The sequence below is a fragment of the Stigmatopora nigra genome, chromosome 9 (genome assembly GCF_051989575.1).
Source record: "Stigmatopora nigra isolate UIUO_SnigA chromosome 9, RoL_Snig_1.1, whole genome shotgun sequence".
In the NCBI taxonomy this organism is placed as follows: domain Eukaryota; kingdom Metazoa; phylum Chordata; class Actinopteri; order Syngnathiformes; family Syngnathidae; genus Stigmatopora; species Stigmatopora nigra.
The window spans coordinates 11387387-11402220 of record NC_135516.1 but is presented as its reverse complement, the minus strand read 5'-3'; the positions used below and the strand labels follow the sequence as shown (position 1 = coordinate 11402220).

The 14834-nt window shown below is 36.1% G+C and overlaps 1 protein-coding gene across 4 annotated transcripts in view; it reads right to left on the bottom strand.

Annotated features, from left to right (window-relative positions):
• Window positions 1-11463, bottom strand: part of LOC144202051 (glypican-5-like) — a 72103-nt gene extending 60640 nt beyond the window's left edge. For 2 of the 4 annotated variants that reach the window (XM_077724980.1, XM_077724981.1), the window contains exons 1-2: window positions 9618-10043; window positions 2340-2501 (exon numbers count right to left, since the gene is read on the bottom strand). In XM_077724980.1, the coding sequence (XP_077581106.1) occupies window positions 2340-2501; window positions 9618-9798 (343 nt within the window). In that variant the 5' untranslated portion in view covers window positions 9799-10043. Of the gene's footprint in view, window positions 1-2339; window positions 2502-9617; window positions 10044-10885; window positions 11064-11330 lie in introns of those variants that run through there. The other 2 variants (XM_077724982.1, XM_077724983.1) reach the window with 2 other exon arrangements.
• Window positions 11464-14834: the final 3371 nt, after the last annotated feature.

Here is a 14834-nt window from a genome sequence, read left to right as displayed (position 1 = left end):
AAGCCATTAAAAGGGAGAAAACTGAATATTTTGTATGCAGAGAGACATTCGGAAGTACTACAGTACACATAGAATTTATCCTTTGATACTACATAGAATGACAACCCTAATTCTGACAGTTCAATGTTCAATTGTGGATAAAAATGGTTGAAATCTAAATTACATTAGTTTTACAACATTCAACCAATGAACTGTGCAGTGATTGGATATAAATAATAAATTACAATTATTCAACTTACTGATCCAGAAGAACCAAACCATGAATATCAGACATTTGAGAGTATTTTGAAGATTAAATCAACATACTTTTTGTATTACAACAAGAAACACAGCACATGTTAAATCAATGGGGAGCTCTAGACAGGCCAACCAACAGCAATTTTAAGAGTTGCTTTAAAACAAGTCAACAAGGACATTTTAACCCACAAGGATATCTCACAAAAAGTATCCGGAATGTAAGATAATCCCAGGAGCAATTGTCAACAGGTTGACATGATAAAGCCAGTGATGGCAACTTTAATCCTAGCCAACTCAGAACTTATTCTGCAATGGAAACCTTCCTTCCATCATCAGAAGATGGAAGTCAAGTCATCTTCTCCTAGCAAAGTGGATTAGGAAGGTGTGTTTGTTTACATGAAGGCGAGAAAAGAAACTAGAAAAGGCCAGTCTGGGCGTATCTGGAGGTTGTGTTACAAGAAAGTTGAAAAGGATAAGAAAGCATGTGGTTATTGTTATAGGGGATTTTAACAAAAGACTATGAAACCACCCAACAGGCCTTTTTGGTGAACTAAGATATTAAGACTTGGTGGTGTTTACGCAACATGAAACTTTAGTTCAACATATGAATACACTCTTGGAATAAACTATTGGGATAGAAAGGCACATAGCATTTGGTGTGTGTTTGTAGGGTCATGACATTACAACTCCCACTCATGACAAAGCAGAGTAGGGCTTTTTTGCACTGTCCAAACAAGGCTAGGCCAATGAAAACACACACATGCAGATATGCGTACCATTTTTCATTCCATGGGCACTTCCTTCACCCATTAGTAAGACTTGTAACAATACAAGTCCCATTATCTTAAAGTTGTGGTATTTATAAAAGACAAAAATAAATAGTGAACAGAAATTTATGATAATAAAAAGTTCCTAAAATAAAATATCCTGTCTGAACAAATGTTTTCATTAGTATACCTAAAGTCATATTAACTGTGATTTACGAGACTGCACCCTATGCTAATGGTTAGCCTATTGGGTTTAAGTCAGGGGAATATTTTTTTGGTTTAAGAATGATGTGAGAATAGGGGTGTATTAATACTTCTCTTTTGTAATAACTACATACAAGGCAGATCTTTACAATAAACATGTGTATTTTTCCATAGAATTTTCAGACAAGGTTACAGTAGACTTTGTATAAAACCTTACAGGTGATGTGTAGTTTTAATGTTATAGTACCAAGAGGTAATTATGTTGAAACATTCCACTTTACTGTGTCTTAATGGCATCCGATAAAACAATACATAATATTCTTTACACTATATGAGCCACTTGCTACACAATACTTGAATAACTAACAGACAGCTAGAAAGACTGTCCTTAGAAGGCTCTGCAAGTGTATGGTTTGTGATGTCATCTTTTTCAGCACTATTATACTGTACTACCTCCCCTCTAACTGTTGATATGACATTGTTATTCTTCCATCTTAGCCTTTGTGGGGTGCGTGAAGCACTCAATCTTCATTCAGTCAGACGGCTCACACATGAGGTAAGTCATGAAGAAGCTTAATGATGATGAAATGGGCAAATACCAGAAACACGTTCAACTATTTCTGCTTGTTTAAGTCTGGAAAAAAAACTATAGGAGAGGCCCTAGTCGAGTCCTGGGACCTCCGAGAAGACATATTTGACTGCACTGCAATTCTATGAATGTGAAACATATTCATTTCATCCATATTTGGAACTTAGATGAGTGGTGTTGGCTCATTCATTACAGGGTAAAAAAAACAAAGCCCAAGTCCTAGGAGCCCATTGTCTTCTGAGAGTAATTGCAAGCTTCCGATGATATTGTAACAGAAGACAAAAACATCCCGTGTCTTTCAACAATGTGGGTTTGTGCTACTCTTGGTGAATAGATCAAATTTGGGCAGAACTGTTATCACAAGGTCAAGCTGACATGTTATACAGTAGTATTGTGGTCAACCAAGGACTGGAGGAATTGTATCGGCAAGCAAAAGTTTAAATCTAACTAGTTATTTTACTATTTATTTATTTTTATTTAGTTGAAGGCTAAAATAATCTCTATTCACAACCCTGCCTTATACATTGTGTCTTTGTACTTACCCTGGAAGGTATCGGAGTGGCTAGCGATCAGATGCTTCAGTTCATAACTGTAGACATAAATGTTGTGGAGGGTTTCTCGCTTCACGGCGAATTGATAGCTTTCCTCCATCTTGCGGGTGCAGCAAGATGGACCTTGATGTTTGCAGACCAAGAGATCCACATCTGGAGGAGAAAAGTAGACATGGATAAATGTCTTGGTCAATCGGTTAATCAATTTTCCAGGGTAATGGCGTCAAAAATCTTGAGTTTTACAGTTGATGTTGGTTAATACTTTAGTGATCCCGTTTTCTCAATTCTAGAGCTTAGATGCAAGTATACACAAATTAATGATTAATATCTTTAGGACACAAGTTTACAATAGGTCACACAAAACAAGCTTTGAGTTCTGGAATATAACAAATAGAAGTTAAAGACTTGTATAAATACAATTAAAAATATAAGTTTCTGTAGAATTCAGTAGAACTGAATTTTTCATTTTATATTTTTTTACAATCCTATACTTAATTCTGCTAATAATAAAACTATGAACTGAGTTCTGGAATATAACAAGTAGAAGTTAAAGACTTGAATAAGTACAATTAAAAACGCGTATAAGTTCCAGTAGAATTCAGTAGAACTGAATTTATATTTTAATCTTTTTTAAAAATCTGATATTTAATACTGCTAATAATAAAACTCTGCAAAACAAAAGACAAAAATTCAATATAGTCCTGTTGCTTCCGGGTACTACAGATTTATGTATATCTCATATGAGTGTCCAGTGTAGAGCTTTGAGTATGTGTGTGTTTGTATAGTACACCGAGTATACACGCAGATAAACAGCCCATAATTCTGCTGGGAGACAGAAGGGGCACCATGGGAGGGTGAGAAAGTAGACCAAGTATTCAACTACGTTTCCTGCTATAAATACTTTCTCTGCTGAATATATAAATATCACTAGCTTATATTCATGTACTGTTGTTGTTAAGTGCAAATGCAATACATGTTACAAAAACAAACAGCCATGAGTTATAGATATATATACGTATATCTTTTGAAGGGGGCGTTAAAGAGTAATCATTTCCTAAGGGAGCACGACATCGCTCGTTTTAGCATTATTCCCAAGAAGCACATGAAGGCAATGACCCAAACGATGATCCAATAAACAGCTCAATCAGACTATTACATCAGCTCAAAACGAGGCCACCCTGTCCTGCCAGCGTCACCTGCTTGACACCATTATAAACACAGCCATGACATCATTTAAAGTGGTCACAATTAGCTGGACATATTCAAACAGTCTTTTCCACTTGTTTCCTTGCCCAAACTCTACTACACTTAGAGATCCTCGTCATATAGTCGGCTGATATGATAACTCACTCAGAAAGGGGGGGAAGGGCTGGAAGGCAGGTGTTGTAACCGGAGCCTAAAATATGGCCTTAGGACAGACCGCAAGACCAGTGCCTCAGCGACCAAATCCCTCCATGAAACACAATAGGGTTGCATTCTCAATCCCTCTCTTTCCCTTTCTACCCCCCTCTCTCATATTTGCCTGGCATATCCTCACGAGGCCTGGGGTGGCTCTTCGTTACTCGCCGTGACTCCATTTGTTCCCATCTGAGAGCCAGACGCCAAAGCCATAACCGGATCTCTTGTCCCTTCCAACTCATTAGCTCGTCGTTATTCTTAAATGTTGCCACTGTACTCCTGCTCAAATTATTTTAGTAAAACCCTATATATTGTAAAATGCATTAAAAGGCTGCATAAAGTAGCAAATTATTTTTTTCCCTCCCATTTGGGCTCGTCAATTAATATAAAAGGGACGTATTGATTATAGGTTATGGAGTAGTCACTCACATATATGAAGGTATTCAAAAAAATAAAACATTAGGTTATTGATAATGTATGCACATGTTGGGCTGATGCAGATTACATAATATCAGATTATACATTAATATTGGATTTACCAAGGAATTACCATGAGGAAACATACACACACACCAATAAGCGACGCATTGTGTTTTTCAGAATATAGGTCGCATCTCAGTATAAGAAGCAACAGTCAAAAATGAACAAGATGGAAGGGTTGGACATATGTAATTTGCACTGGAGTATAAGTCGCGTTTTTGGGGTCAATTTTATTTGATTAAAGACCAGAAGTTAATAATGTAAGTGATAGTAATGATAAAATGAACATAAGTATTTGTTAATGTCACATTAAAAGATATTTGGATAGATATAGCCTAAACAACATGTGTCCTAACCCTTAATCTCACTCCAAATTACTACCAAAACCATTAAAGTCTTTATCTCCAGTCTCACTTCTAAACTCCAACAACTCTCAAGTCAAGGGTACATTGTGAGCGGCCTTCTTGCAGCTGTCAATATGGAGAAAGAAAAAAAACTCTTCTAATTCATTGCAATTGCCATAAGAGTATAAATTGCAGACCCAGCCAAACGAGCAAGAGTGTGATTTACAGCACTGAAAATATGCTACATACAATGAATTTCAGAATGAATGACTACACTTTACGACTTCATTGTACAAAGTGAGCACAGCGCCTTGGTATCAGCACATTATCTCTATGATATGAAATGAATATGTCAAGGACTTGCAGTGAAATCCAGGCCGGCCTCACTGTCCCTCGCGAGTAGCAAGATGGAGTGTAATTGATACACAAAAATTTGGACTCTTCAAGCCACCAAAAGACCATCTGACTGTGTCACAAATATACTGTGCTTACTTTGAGGGAGATCGTTAGCAGCCACATTGCATATGTTCGCAGTCGTTTAGCAACCGCTGAGTCTTTAGTATCTGTTGAAGGTTTTACATAGCAAAGGGTGCCTTCTGTCTAAGAAAGGTAAAAAATTGAACATATGTTTTGCTCATTTCTAGTTGAAAGTCTACCAATGACTTTTGAGAGGCACCCATCTCTCCCCGTGTTAAGTCGAATGGCTACTAGGGAGTTTTGGCAGGGGTTCAGGTAGCAATTCAGTTTAAATTCAAGAAGCAGATCAACTGTAATTTATCTGGCAGTTTGGCAGCAGTGTAGCTTCTGATTAAAAGGGCTTAGCAATCAAGTGACCACTGGCTTGGATTTCTTCAATGTCTCAAAAATCATCAAATGAGCTGTCCTAAGACTACAGATGAACATTTTAATCTACAAAATAGTATACATTTCTCAATTTAGGAAAGAATGTATGTTAGTGTCAACATCTATATTTTTTTCTTCCTTTTTTAGCACTTTTGACATGACATAAATCATTTATTTTACTATAGAATTTCCCATATGTGTTTAGATTGCAATTTATGAATGGCCTAAAACTGATTGAAAAGAAAAAGAACTAAGAACTTTTCCTAAATAAAACGTAAAATTATTTCACTCAATTTTGAGAGAAAGAGACAAAAAAAAAACAAGAGTTTCTAACTCATTTGTAATCCGTAGACATGGAATTTGTTCTGCCTGGCTAAACCATTCACCTACTTAACTCTGGAGGCTCAACCCTGGATCTTAAATTCTCTTAATCATCTTCAGGTGACAAATAACTCTGAAGTAATTTACCGTATTGAAACTACGGCTAAAAAGGGGTCTTCCCTTGTTAGGGAACAATTCCTTCCTGAACAGCTCAGTACCCTTCATTGGACAAGTCACAACTCTAATTGCAACGCTTGCTCACATGCCATGTGTAATATTCCGGGCCAGTATTGGAGTTAAACACTGCTGAGAGGGCAGTATTTTCCCCAAAAGTTTTTCAAGCAATTAAAAAATTACTTACCAGCCACATCTCCCTTTAATATGGTTCGAAACAGTTCAAGAAGAGGGTTAAGTTTTCCTGACACTGTTATTTTGATATTTTTACATGAGAACAAGAAAAACATTGTTAAGAAAACAAGCAATTAGGAGGTTCTCCAGCTTCAGGAAACTAGTTTCCTTTTAACTTATACAGGATACCCATGATTTTGCAAAGGGAGGGGGTGGGGCTTGAGTAAGACCTTGCCAAGTACAAACACACCTCAAAAGAGTCTTTGCAGCGTACCTGCATTTTTTGGACAAGGTTAAAAGTGGTTGTTGTTTTGCTTTGCGATTCTAGCTAGCACATGGTCCAAAAGCTATGGCAAAGACGAGGGGTCAGACGGAGAGCGCTAGGAGGGCAAAGCAGAAGGCTGACGTGCTGAGAGATATAGACATGACTAAGCGGTATTAGATCAGAGGTGCCGAAACCTTGGCAATAAAAACTGTTGAAATCTAACACACAAATAACGGGTCTTTAAGATGTGGCTTCTGTTGAAAGCTATTTTGCCATGTTAGCACATTGAAAATAAAGCATACATATAATTGTCATTGACTGAAATGCAATAAGGGATGTCAAAAGACAGACTCAGACATGGTAATCAGCTTCGGACTGGCGCAACATGGGTAAGACCGGTGTAACAGACAAAGAATCTTTGAGGCGATTGTGGCATTGGCGCCAAGATGTTTGAGATTTGTTACTTAGTCACATTTTTTTAAGATTTTTCAATTAAATGCTGAGTTGGAAATGTTAGATTTGAATGAAGTCTGACCTTTGAAAAACACAGATGCGCAGATATTTTTTTTCCTGTATGATATAGTATGTGTCTTCCATGTGTTTGCGTTCTCAGCAAGAAATGGCAAAGTTAAAAGAAGAAGCCAAATAGGGAATCTACAGCCAATCAAAGGCCGTGTTTAGCTTTGAGGGCTTGCCAAGACTTTTGATGGTCTGACTGGTTGAGGATGTGGAGACGTGATAACACAAAACGTTTCTTTTCCCCCTACCATTAACACATGACCTGATTGCTTTATATTTCAGAGACACACATCATGTTCTCATTAGGCTCATCATGACAGTAAATGTATCAGTAATTTTTCAACTGGCAGTTGTGAAAAAGAATAAGAATACATGTTTTCCTGAAATCAGATAGGTAGTGCTTTTAAAAGAGCATCTGAAGATGTTGTCCAAGATGTCAGGAACGCATCGTTGTTTGAGTAACATGGCTCAATGTCGGCCTTCCAAGCGGTTTTATGACCTAATCTCAACTATGTGGCGTTTGGCTTCGTATCACGGTACAGAAGTAGTATAACACTCACAATTCCAGAGTAAGCAATTCATTGGAGCCCTCTCTGATCTTAAATTTGATACTAAAAAGAGTTGAAAAGCAAATGTATATTAATTTCTAACACTAACCAGAAACCTAGCTCCTGCTATTAATCTTAAAGAAACATTGAGCAAAGATCCCATTGACATACCAGGATACAATCCAAAAATATCTAAATAAAAGATATAAGGATAGGTTCCCTTTCCATTTAGTAAAAGTATTTAAACTTCTTCTAACCACATGAAAAAAATGCCGTCTCACACAGTGCAAAGGTTTTTTTTTAAGTGAGCATTTTTCCCGTTAGCAATATGTTATGCTACTTCTGGCACGTTTCTAGCAAAATCTGTTCAGTGCACATGAATGAAACGCAGTACTGTATCCTGACACAAACATCACACTGTGAAAGAAACTGAAGTTTTGCCACATCAAATTTCAAGCCTTGCTTTTATTGGCATTTGATCTGTAAAATGTCAACTCTGTAAACACACACACACAAACATGCAGAGCAAATCTCCCAATCAAACATCCCCAAGCGCTGGTAACCACTTTGAAGACATGATCGTGCCTGACCCAAAACAACCTACACTCAAGGAAAGTGTAAATAAAAAGTAAAACAAGAAGCCCAAAATGTACTCATAAATATTAGTGCTAGTGTTTGATCAGCTGCAACTCAGGAGGTGATAGCAGAAACTTTAGAGTATTGTAAATATCAGAAATTATTGTTTGGTTTTTACTATGAAGTGGTTCATATTCCTCTTTTCCAAAAGAATTGGAATGGTGAGTTATGGTTATTTTTTTCTGGCTTAAGACGGGGAAGCTATTTAGTTTTGACTTCAAATGATTACCGTATTTTCACAACTATAAGGCGCACCGCATTATAAGGCGCACCCTTAATGAATGACATTTTTTCCATATATAAGGCGCACTGTATTATAAGGTGCACTGTCTATTTTGGAGAAAATGTAAGACTTTTAAGTGCGCCTTATAGTCGTGAAAATACGGTACTAGAACAGAATAAATTAATGCAATCATTTACAGTTATTTGTAAGTGGATTCATTCATTCATCCTTTGTACTGATTATCCTCATAAGGGCTGCACCTCAGTGATTTTTCTTGCCTTTTAGATGCTTTAATTTGGTTAACAACATTATTATCTCTGAGCCAATCAGATTATTTAATAATATTGACTTCCATTTGAGTCAGCCTGTATCATCATATCGATTTTTTCTATACAAATGCATGACATACTTCATTTTCCAGGCACATTAAAATTGGTTCTGACTCCCACTAGTCGCTAATAAACCGAAAACCCAGACCTGACTGTCTCTAAGCACTAAACCACAACTATTTCTTGTAAATGAAATGGTCATCCCGTTGTTGCTAATAGCGACCACAAACAGCTTCACAAACAAATATCAGAAAGTTTGGATGCAGTTTCCACTCAGCTATCCATTGCTCCTCTCTCATGTCAAGCCTTCATATTGAAAAATGGAGGGAGGGAAATTCCATTCTATATGGCATCTACTCAGTTTAAAGGGCAAAATTTCAGAGGCATCAACATTAGTTATGTAGTCTAATTCAATGGTGTATGGTTAATGTAAACAAGTTTGACATCGATAATCCCAAAATGTGTCCATAAACATGCATTTGAAAGTCATCCTCCATAAATTATAAAATAACAGTTTTTCCATTCATGTGTGTCCAATTTTTCTTAAAGCAGCATTTTCTATGATGTTATACAAATACCACTTATTACAATTATTCATTATGGTCATTAATAATCATTATTAATGCAATTTGAACAGCATTTCATGTTAGAAAAACATGTTTTTCAGCATAAAATGTTTTTTTCTTTTAACAAAATGTAATCCAATGTTTCCATTATACATATATTTTAATGACATAGTACTTGAGTTTAAAAAAATGAAGTAAATGGTGCTGAAAATGTATTATTAACTTGCCCATTGAGATATACACTATTCTAAACGCTTGTTTACAGAGTCGACAAATCAAAAAAAGAGGGTTTAAATGTACCCCAAACAAAATCCAAGCAAATGCAAAAAAAATCTAGAGACACTCGTTTTCCTGTCATTTGTGTGCCAAACTTTCAAAAAAGTACAAGTAGGCAACAAGCTACAATCAGTCCAGTCAAACCTTACAGCAGAGGACAGTACATGTCTCACCTGTGCCAGGTATCTCCGGGACGCGATGCAGAGGACCGACCTGCCTCATCTGGAAGGCGGCCCTCACCTCATGACAGCTATACGCGCCCACCTGGAGCACACTGGCCGCCAATAAGAGCGCCGGCAAAATCCCCAAAGCTCCGCGAGAGTGGACGCGTGGGCATATTCCTGCACGGGACATTGCCGCATGTCACACCGGACCGGAGCGCCTGCTGGATGGATGGAGCCCCGAGGGGGAGTGTATATGCCTGTGGCTGTCTGTGGTTGTGGGTGTGTGTGTGTTAGTATATATGTGTGTGTGTGGACTAGTCCAAAAAGAAGCGACGAGTAGCTTTTAAACACCTGATCCAGACTGAGTTTGTGTTCACATTATGAGTCGGGAGAGGTGTGTTGTCTGTTCCGTGACACGCTCGCTGGGTGTCTGCATGTCTGTTCGTCCACGCCATGAGAATGCAGCCCCCCCAATGACGCCCCCCACCACCTCTACTGTCCCTCCTCTCCCTTGGCTCGAGCCCCTAATAAAACCCACTCAACCCTATTTGTACACGTATCGTTTACGCACGTATAAGCTTTGTAGAAACTGACTACTTGATTTAATTCATTCAGTAAATGTCAATGACAGCGATTGACGTCCATTTTTTTTAACAGGGAGGGATGGCAGTGAAGGCACATCATCCACTTTAAATGGTTTATTAGTCCACTCATGATTAAACAATTTAAATTAGTTTTAAAACAGCAGCAATTAAACAGAAGACATGTGAAAGAACCATATGATTAGACGTGCATTACCGTCAATGGCAGCCAATGAGTCAAACAACAATTTTATGATAAAAAATCAATTTAAAAAGCATAAATACATATACTATGCATATTTGCATCGTCACCACCAATCAATTATGTACAGGATCACAGTTCTCATTTAACATTAGACTAACTCAATACATTTAATAATGTAATGGGTTTGCTCCCATCTACTGGTAAAAAAAGTATAAATCCTCTGCAATGGATTATGTTTTGGGCAAATTTCCACAAGATTAGAGAGTAAAGATTAAGATTTCATATTGAGAGTCAATCATAATGGCAGATTGATGAATCAATCTTCCTTAAATTTTAATTTTAGTCAAGTTGCCACATCAAGTGCAGTTATTTTAGCCAGGTTGACATTGTATTGAGTTTGCTGCCGTTTAGTGGTGAAAATGTATAAAATAAAATCATTTGCTGACAAAATCACAGTACATTTGGACTTTAAGAAATGAAACAAACATTACCTTTTTGTCACGTGTTCATCAATGAATAGTGGAAGTGGATCAACTGGTCAATGTGGCTCGTTTTGCCTCATAATAGATCCTCATTTCATACATTTCAACAACCTGAAATGCAAGATAATCACAATAAACTGTTTTATCACTTTTTCTTATTCTGCATTAATGGATGGCCAAACGTGGAGCAAAATACTGCAGTACTTCCTGATCTTCTTTTGTTTGACCAAACACGTCAGAAATCAACGTCACTTATTCATACAAATTGAATGTTAAAATGCATACAAGACAAATATATATTATTAGTTACACGAATGTTATTTGGGGACATGATTTTTCACAGTTTAGAGTGCAAGTGACTTGTATTTTTAGCAGGCTTTTCAGGCTATTTCAGGATTGTATTAATTTTCTAAAACTATGATATCGTGTATTTATATATTTTTGTTTAACTTACCTTCTGGTGTGTTTTTCTTTCTTGCTGGTTGAATTGGATCGTCATTAAAACACAAATAATTAACTTTTGGTAGGCAAATGAAGCCCATAAGATATTGTATTGTTTGCTCACAGCCAGCAGATGGCAAACATTCCTTTTTTTTTTTTACTTCCTCAATCACACACGCCTTATTTGCACCTGGTATGATTAAACGTCATTTTTAACTGGTATGAAATGAATATATAACATTTTTATATTATTATTATTATTATAGTCCTACTTTGTTTTATTAATTCCAACGTTAAACTCAAAATTGTATTAAATTAATTTATAAAAAATATATTTCTCTATAATTCCATTAAACCAAAACTATTTGTTTAGAGAGAAAGTCACCTGTAACATAATTACAGTAATAAGACTCACTATGAAAAAAAAGGTAAGAGAAAACAAACAATGTCTAAACCACTGGTGTCAAAGTGGCGGCCCGCGGTCCAAAATCTGGCCCGTCACATCATTTTGTGTGGCCCGAGAAAGTAAATGATGTGTCAATTTTCTGTTTTATGATGAAATTGAAAGGAAGATTGTAGATTATTTCCTGTGTTTCTTCATTTTAAATAAATAATTGCAAACAATTTGTACTAATTTGAAAAATGATCGATTAGCACGATCGAGAAAGCTGTCAATTTATTAAAAGTTTAAATTTGGCAGCCTAGTTGGAAGACATGGTCTAAAAAATCATGGGTCTGTTAACAATCTCATGCATTTGTTTTCATATTGAAATACAAGCATGAGGAAAAATGCCATAGGAGATAAATAAAAAAAATAAAGCCCATTTTCCGCTTTAGTTATACTGTGTCCCATACCTTCATACACTGTTGAACCTAACTTGAGCCCATCATTTCTTACCGTCTAAACTGGGATTTAAGGGGCTTACATAGGGTTAAACCCCCCAAGATTGGAGCCTTCCACTGAGTGTTCGAGAGATTACGCTTTCCAGTCTTCCATTTTCACCTCGGCGTCTTTGCAAAAGTGTTGAGGGTCGTTGGTCAAATACAAGCCTGATCTTGAAGTCTCCTGAGGAAGTAGTGATGAATTAACATAGAAAAGTGTGATTAACCTCAATATTAACCTTTACTATAGCTGTTTATTGACTGGAAATGGAAAACAGACCTTATATTTTTAGGTGTAAATAATCTGGATGGTGTTGGTGAATGTGTTAAGATAATATTGGAAAATAGATTTGGATCAATGAGGGTGGAAGTGTAATTTTGTCATCATAAGACCATATAGTATCACTGGTGGTAAGGAAAAGTACTTAATAATGGGTAAAATATGTGTCTAATATTTTTTTCTGTGTATCCATTACTATGTAAAGTCAGAAAAAGGTTTATAAATATGACATATTGCAGCATTTTGCATGCAGGAAGTAACATTGGAGTACTTGAGCTTAGAATAAAGATTGTGCTTACCAGCAGATATGAAACATGGAGTATGTCGATGCACATTTATAGACAGAAAGGAAGCCATATGCTCCATTTCTTTTTGGGGCCAGGAAGTGAGTGGTTAAAGTAAGCCAGACTGCATCTTTTATGAGAGTCTGACAAGTTCAGTGCCACAGTTTCACTATCTGTCCAGCCCTCTTCACCTGCTTGGGAGAGAGCATCTGTTAGGGATCACATTCCTGTATACTATGAAATGATTGGTCTTTTACCATTGCGAAACCTCAATCCTTAGACGCCAATCATTTACAGACTAGACTTAATCAAACATTTAAAAGCGAGGTTTCTACTGTATGTGTTTTCCAATCGTTGTGCCTTTCATGATGGCTAATTGATTGGTTTAATGGCTTTTATGGACTTTTCATTAGCCTCTAACAGCAATGTATCGATCAATGCAACATCGTTTGAAGCATGAGAGAAGTTCACGGCAGGAAGTTTCTCCGGGGCATATTAGTCCAGACAAGAGAACTCGCTGTCATAGATGTCACAGTTAGTTGGGAAAAAATAAAAACATGGTATAGGTTGCCAGGTTATTCAAAGAGAGGATGTTAGCTGAGGTGGAATTCTTTTATAACTCTAAAACAATGTTTATATTAGCTTTTTTGTATATATTTTTAGATTTTACAATGACTTTTTAACTAAAAACACAGAAAAATGATTAAAAATGTACAATTATTGATTTAAAAGGGGGAAAATCTGGAAATTTAATATACATCTATACTCTTCATTTTAATTTGATGCTAAAAACAGAAAGTCAGCACTTATGATTTACTTTCCCGGGCCACACAAAATGATGCGGCGGGCCAGATTTGGCCCCCGGAGCGCCACTTTGACATCTTGCTTTAAAGAGACATGACATATTTCCCATGTGTATGATGTGGAAAATGGGTGAGGTCAACTCATTTTGATATAGCAGGTCACATTTGTCATTATTTAAAGGGCAGACACATTTTTATAGGACAAATCGTTTCACCTAGTTTTATATGTACCCTCATGGGGGGTTCTAAATCCTATCCCAGCGGCATTCACCTTGCATAGGATGTCAGTCACTCGCAGCTGTGAGACCTCTGGGATTATCTAAAATAAACAAATACAAAAAATAGTTGATTAACAAGATAAATATCTAATTATCTACACACTAACAACATAGGTCTTATATATATATATATATATATATATATATATATATATATATATATATATATATATATATATATATATATATATATATATATATATATATATATATATATATATATATATATATATATATATATATATATATATATATATATATATATATATATATATATATATATATATATATATATATATATATATATATATATATATATATATATATATATATATATATATATATATATATATATATATATATATATATATATGATGTGCATATATCTTATCATTTTGAGCATGACATTCTTTTACATCAATAAATCCACTTTAATCTTTTTAGATCATACTTTGCTAATGCTAGCTCATAGCAATACATACCGTATTTTCAGAACTATAAGGCGCACCGCATTATAAGGCGCACCCTCACTTAATGACATTTTTTTCCATATATAAGGCGCACTGTATTATAAGGCGCACTTTCTATTTTGTAGAAAATTTAAGACTTAAGTGTGCCTTATAGTCATGAAAATACGGTACATTAATTACAATACAGTTAACCATTCATCCACTAATGTATTCAAAAGGTCTTCCAAGCATGTATTAAGTGAATGTGTGAAATGAAAACTAACATTTCACCCTCCTCCCGGTCCCCGAGGGAGTGTCCACCGCTGTTCACTAAACAATATGCTACTGTTGTGCACATAGGTGGAAAAATTTGTTTAACCTCGTTCACCCTTTGGGTTTCCCTCACTGTCTGTGTTCATTGAACTCTTATGGGATCTAAATAAGATCCTTTTTTTGCACACTTGGGCCATGCAAAGAGGTCACCGTACATTCTTTGTGTATACGCGCTAGTTTAGTCTGTACAGAGCTGTTTTCTTTGTGT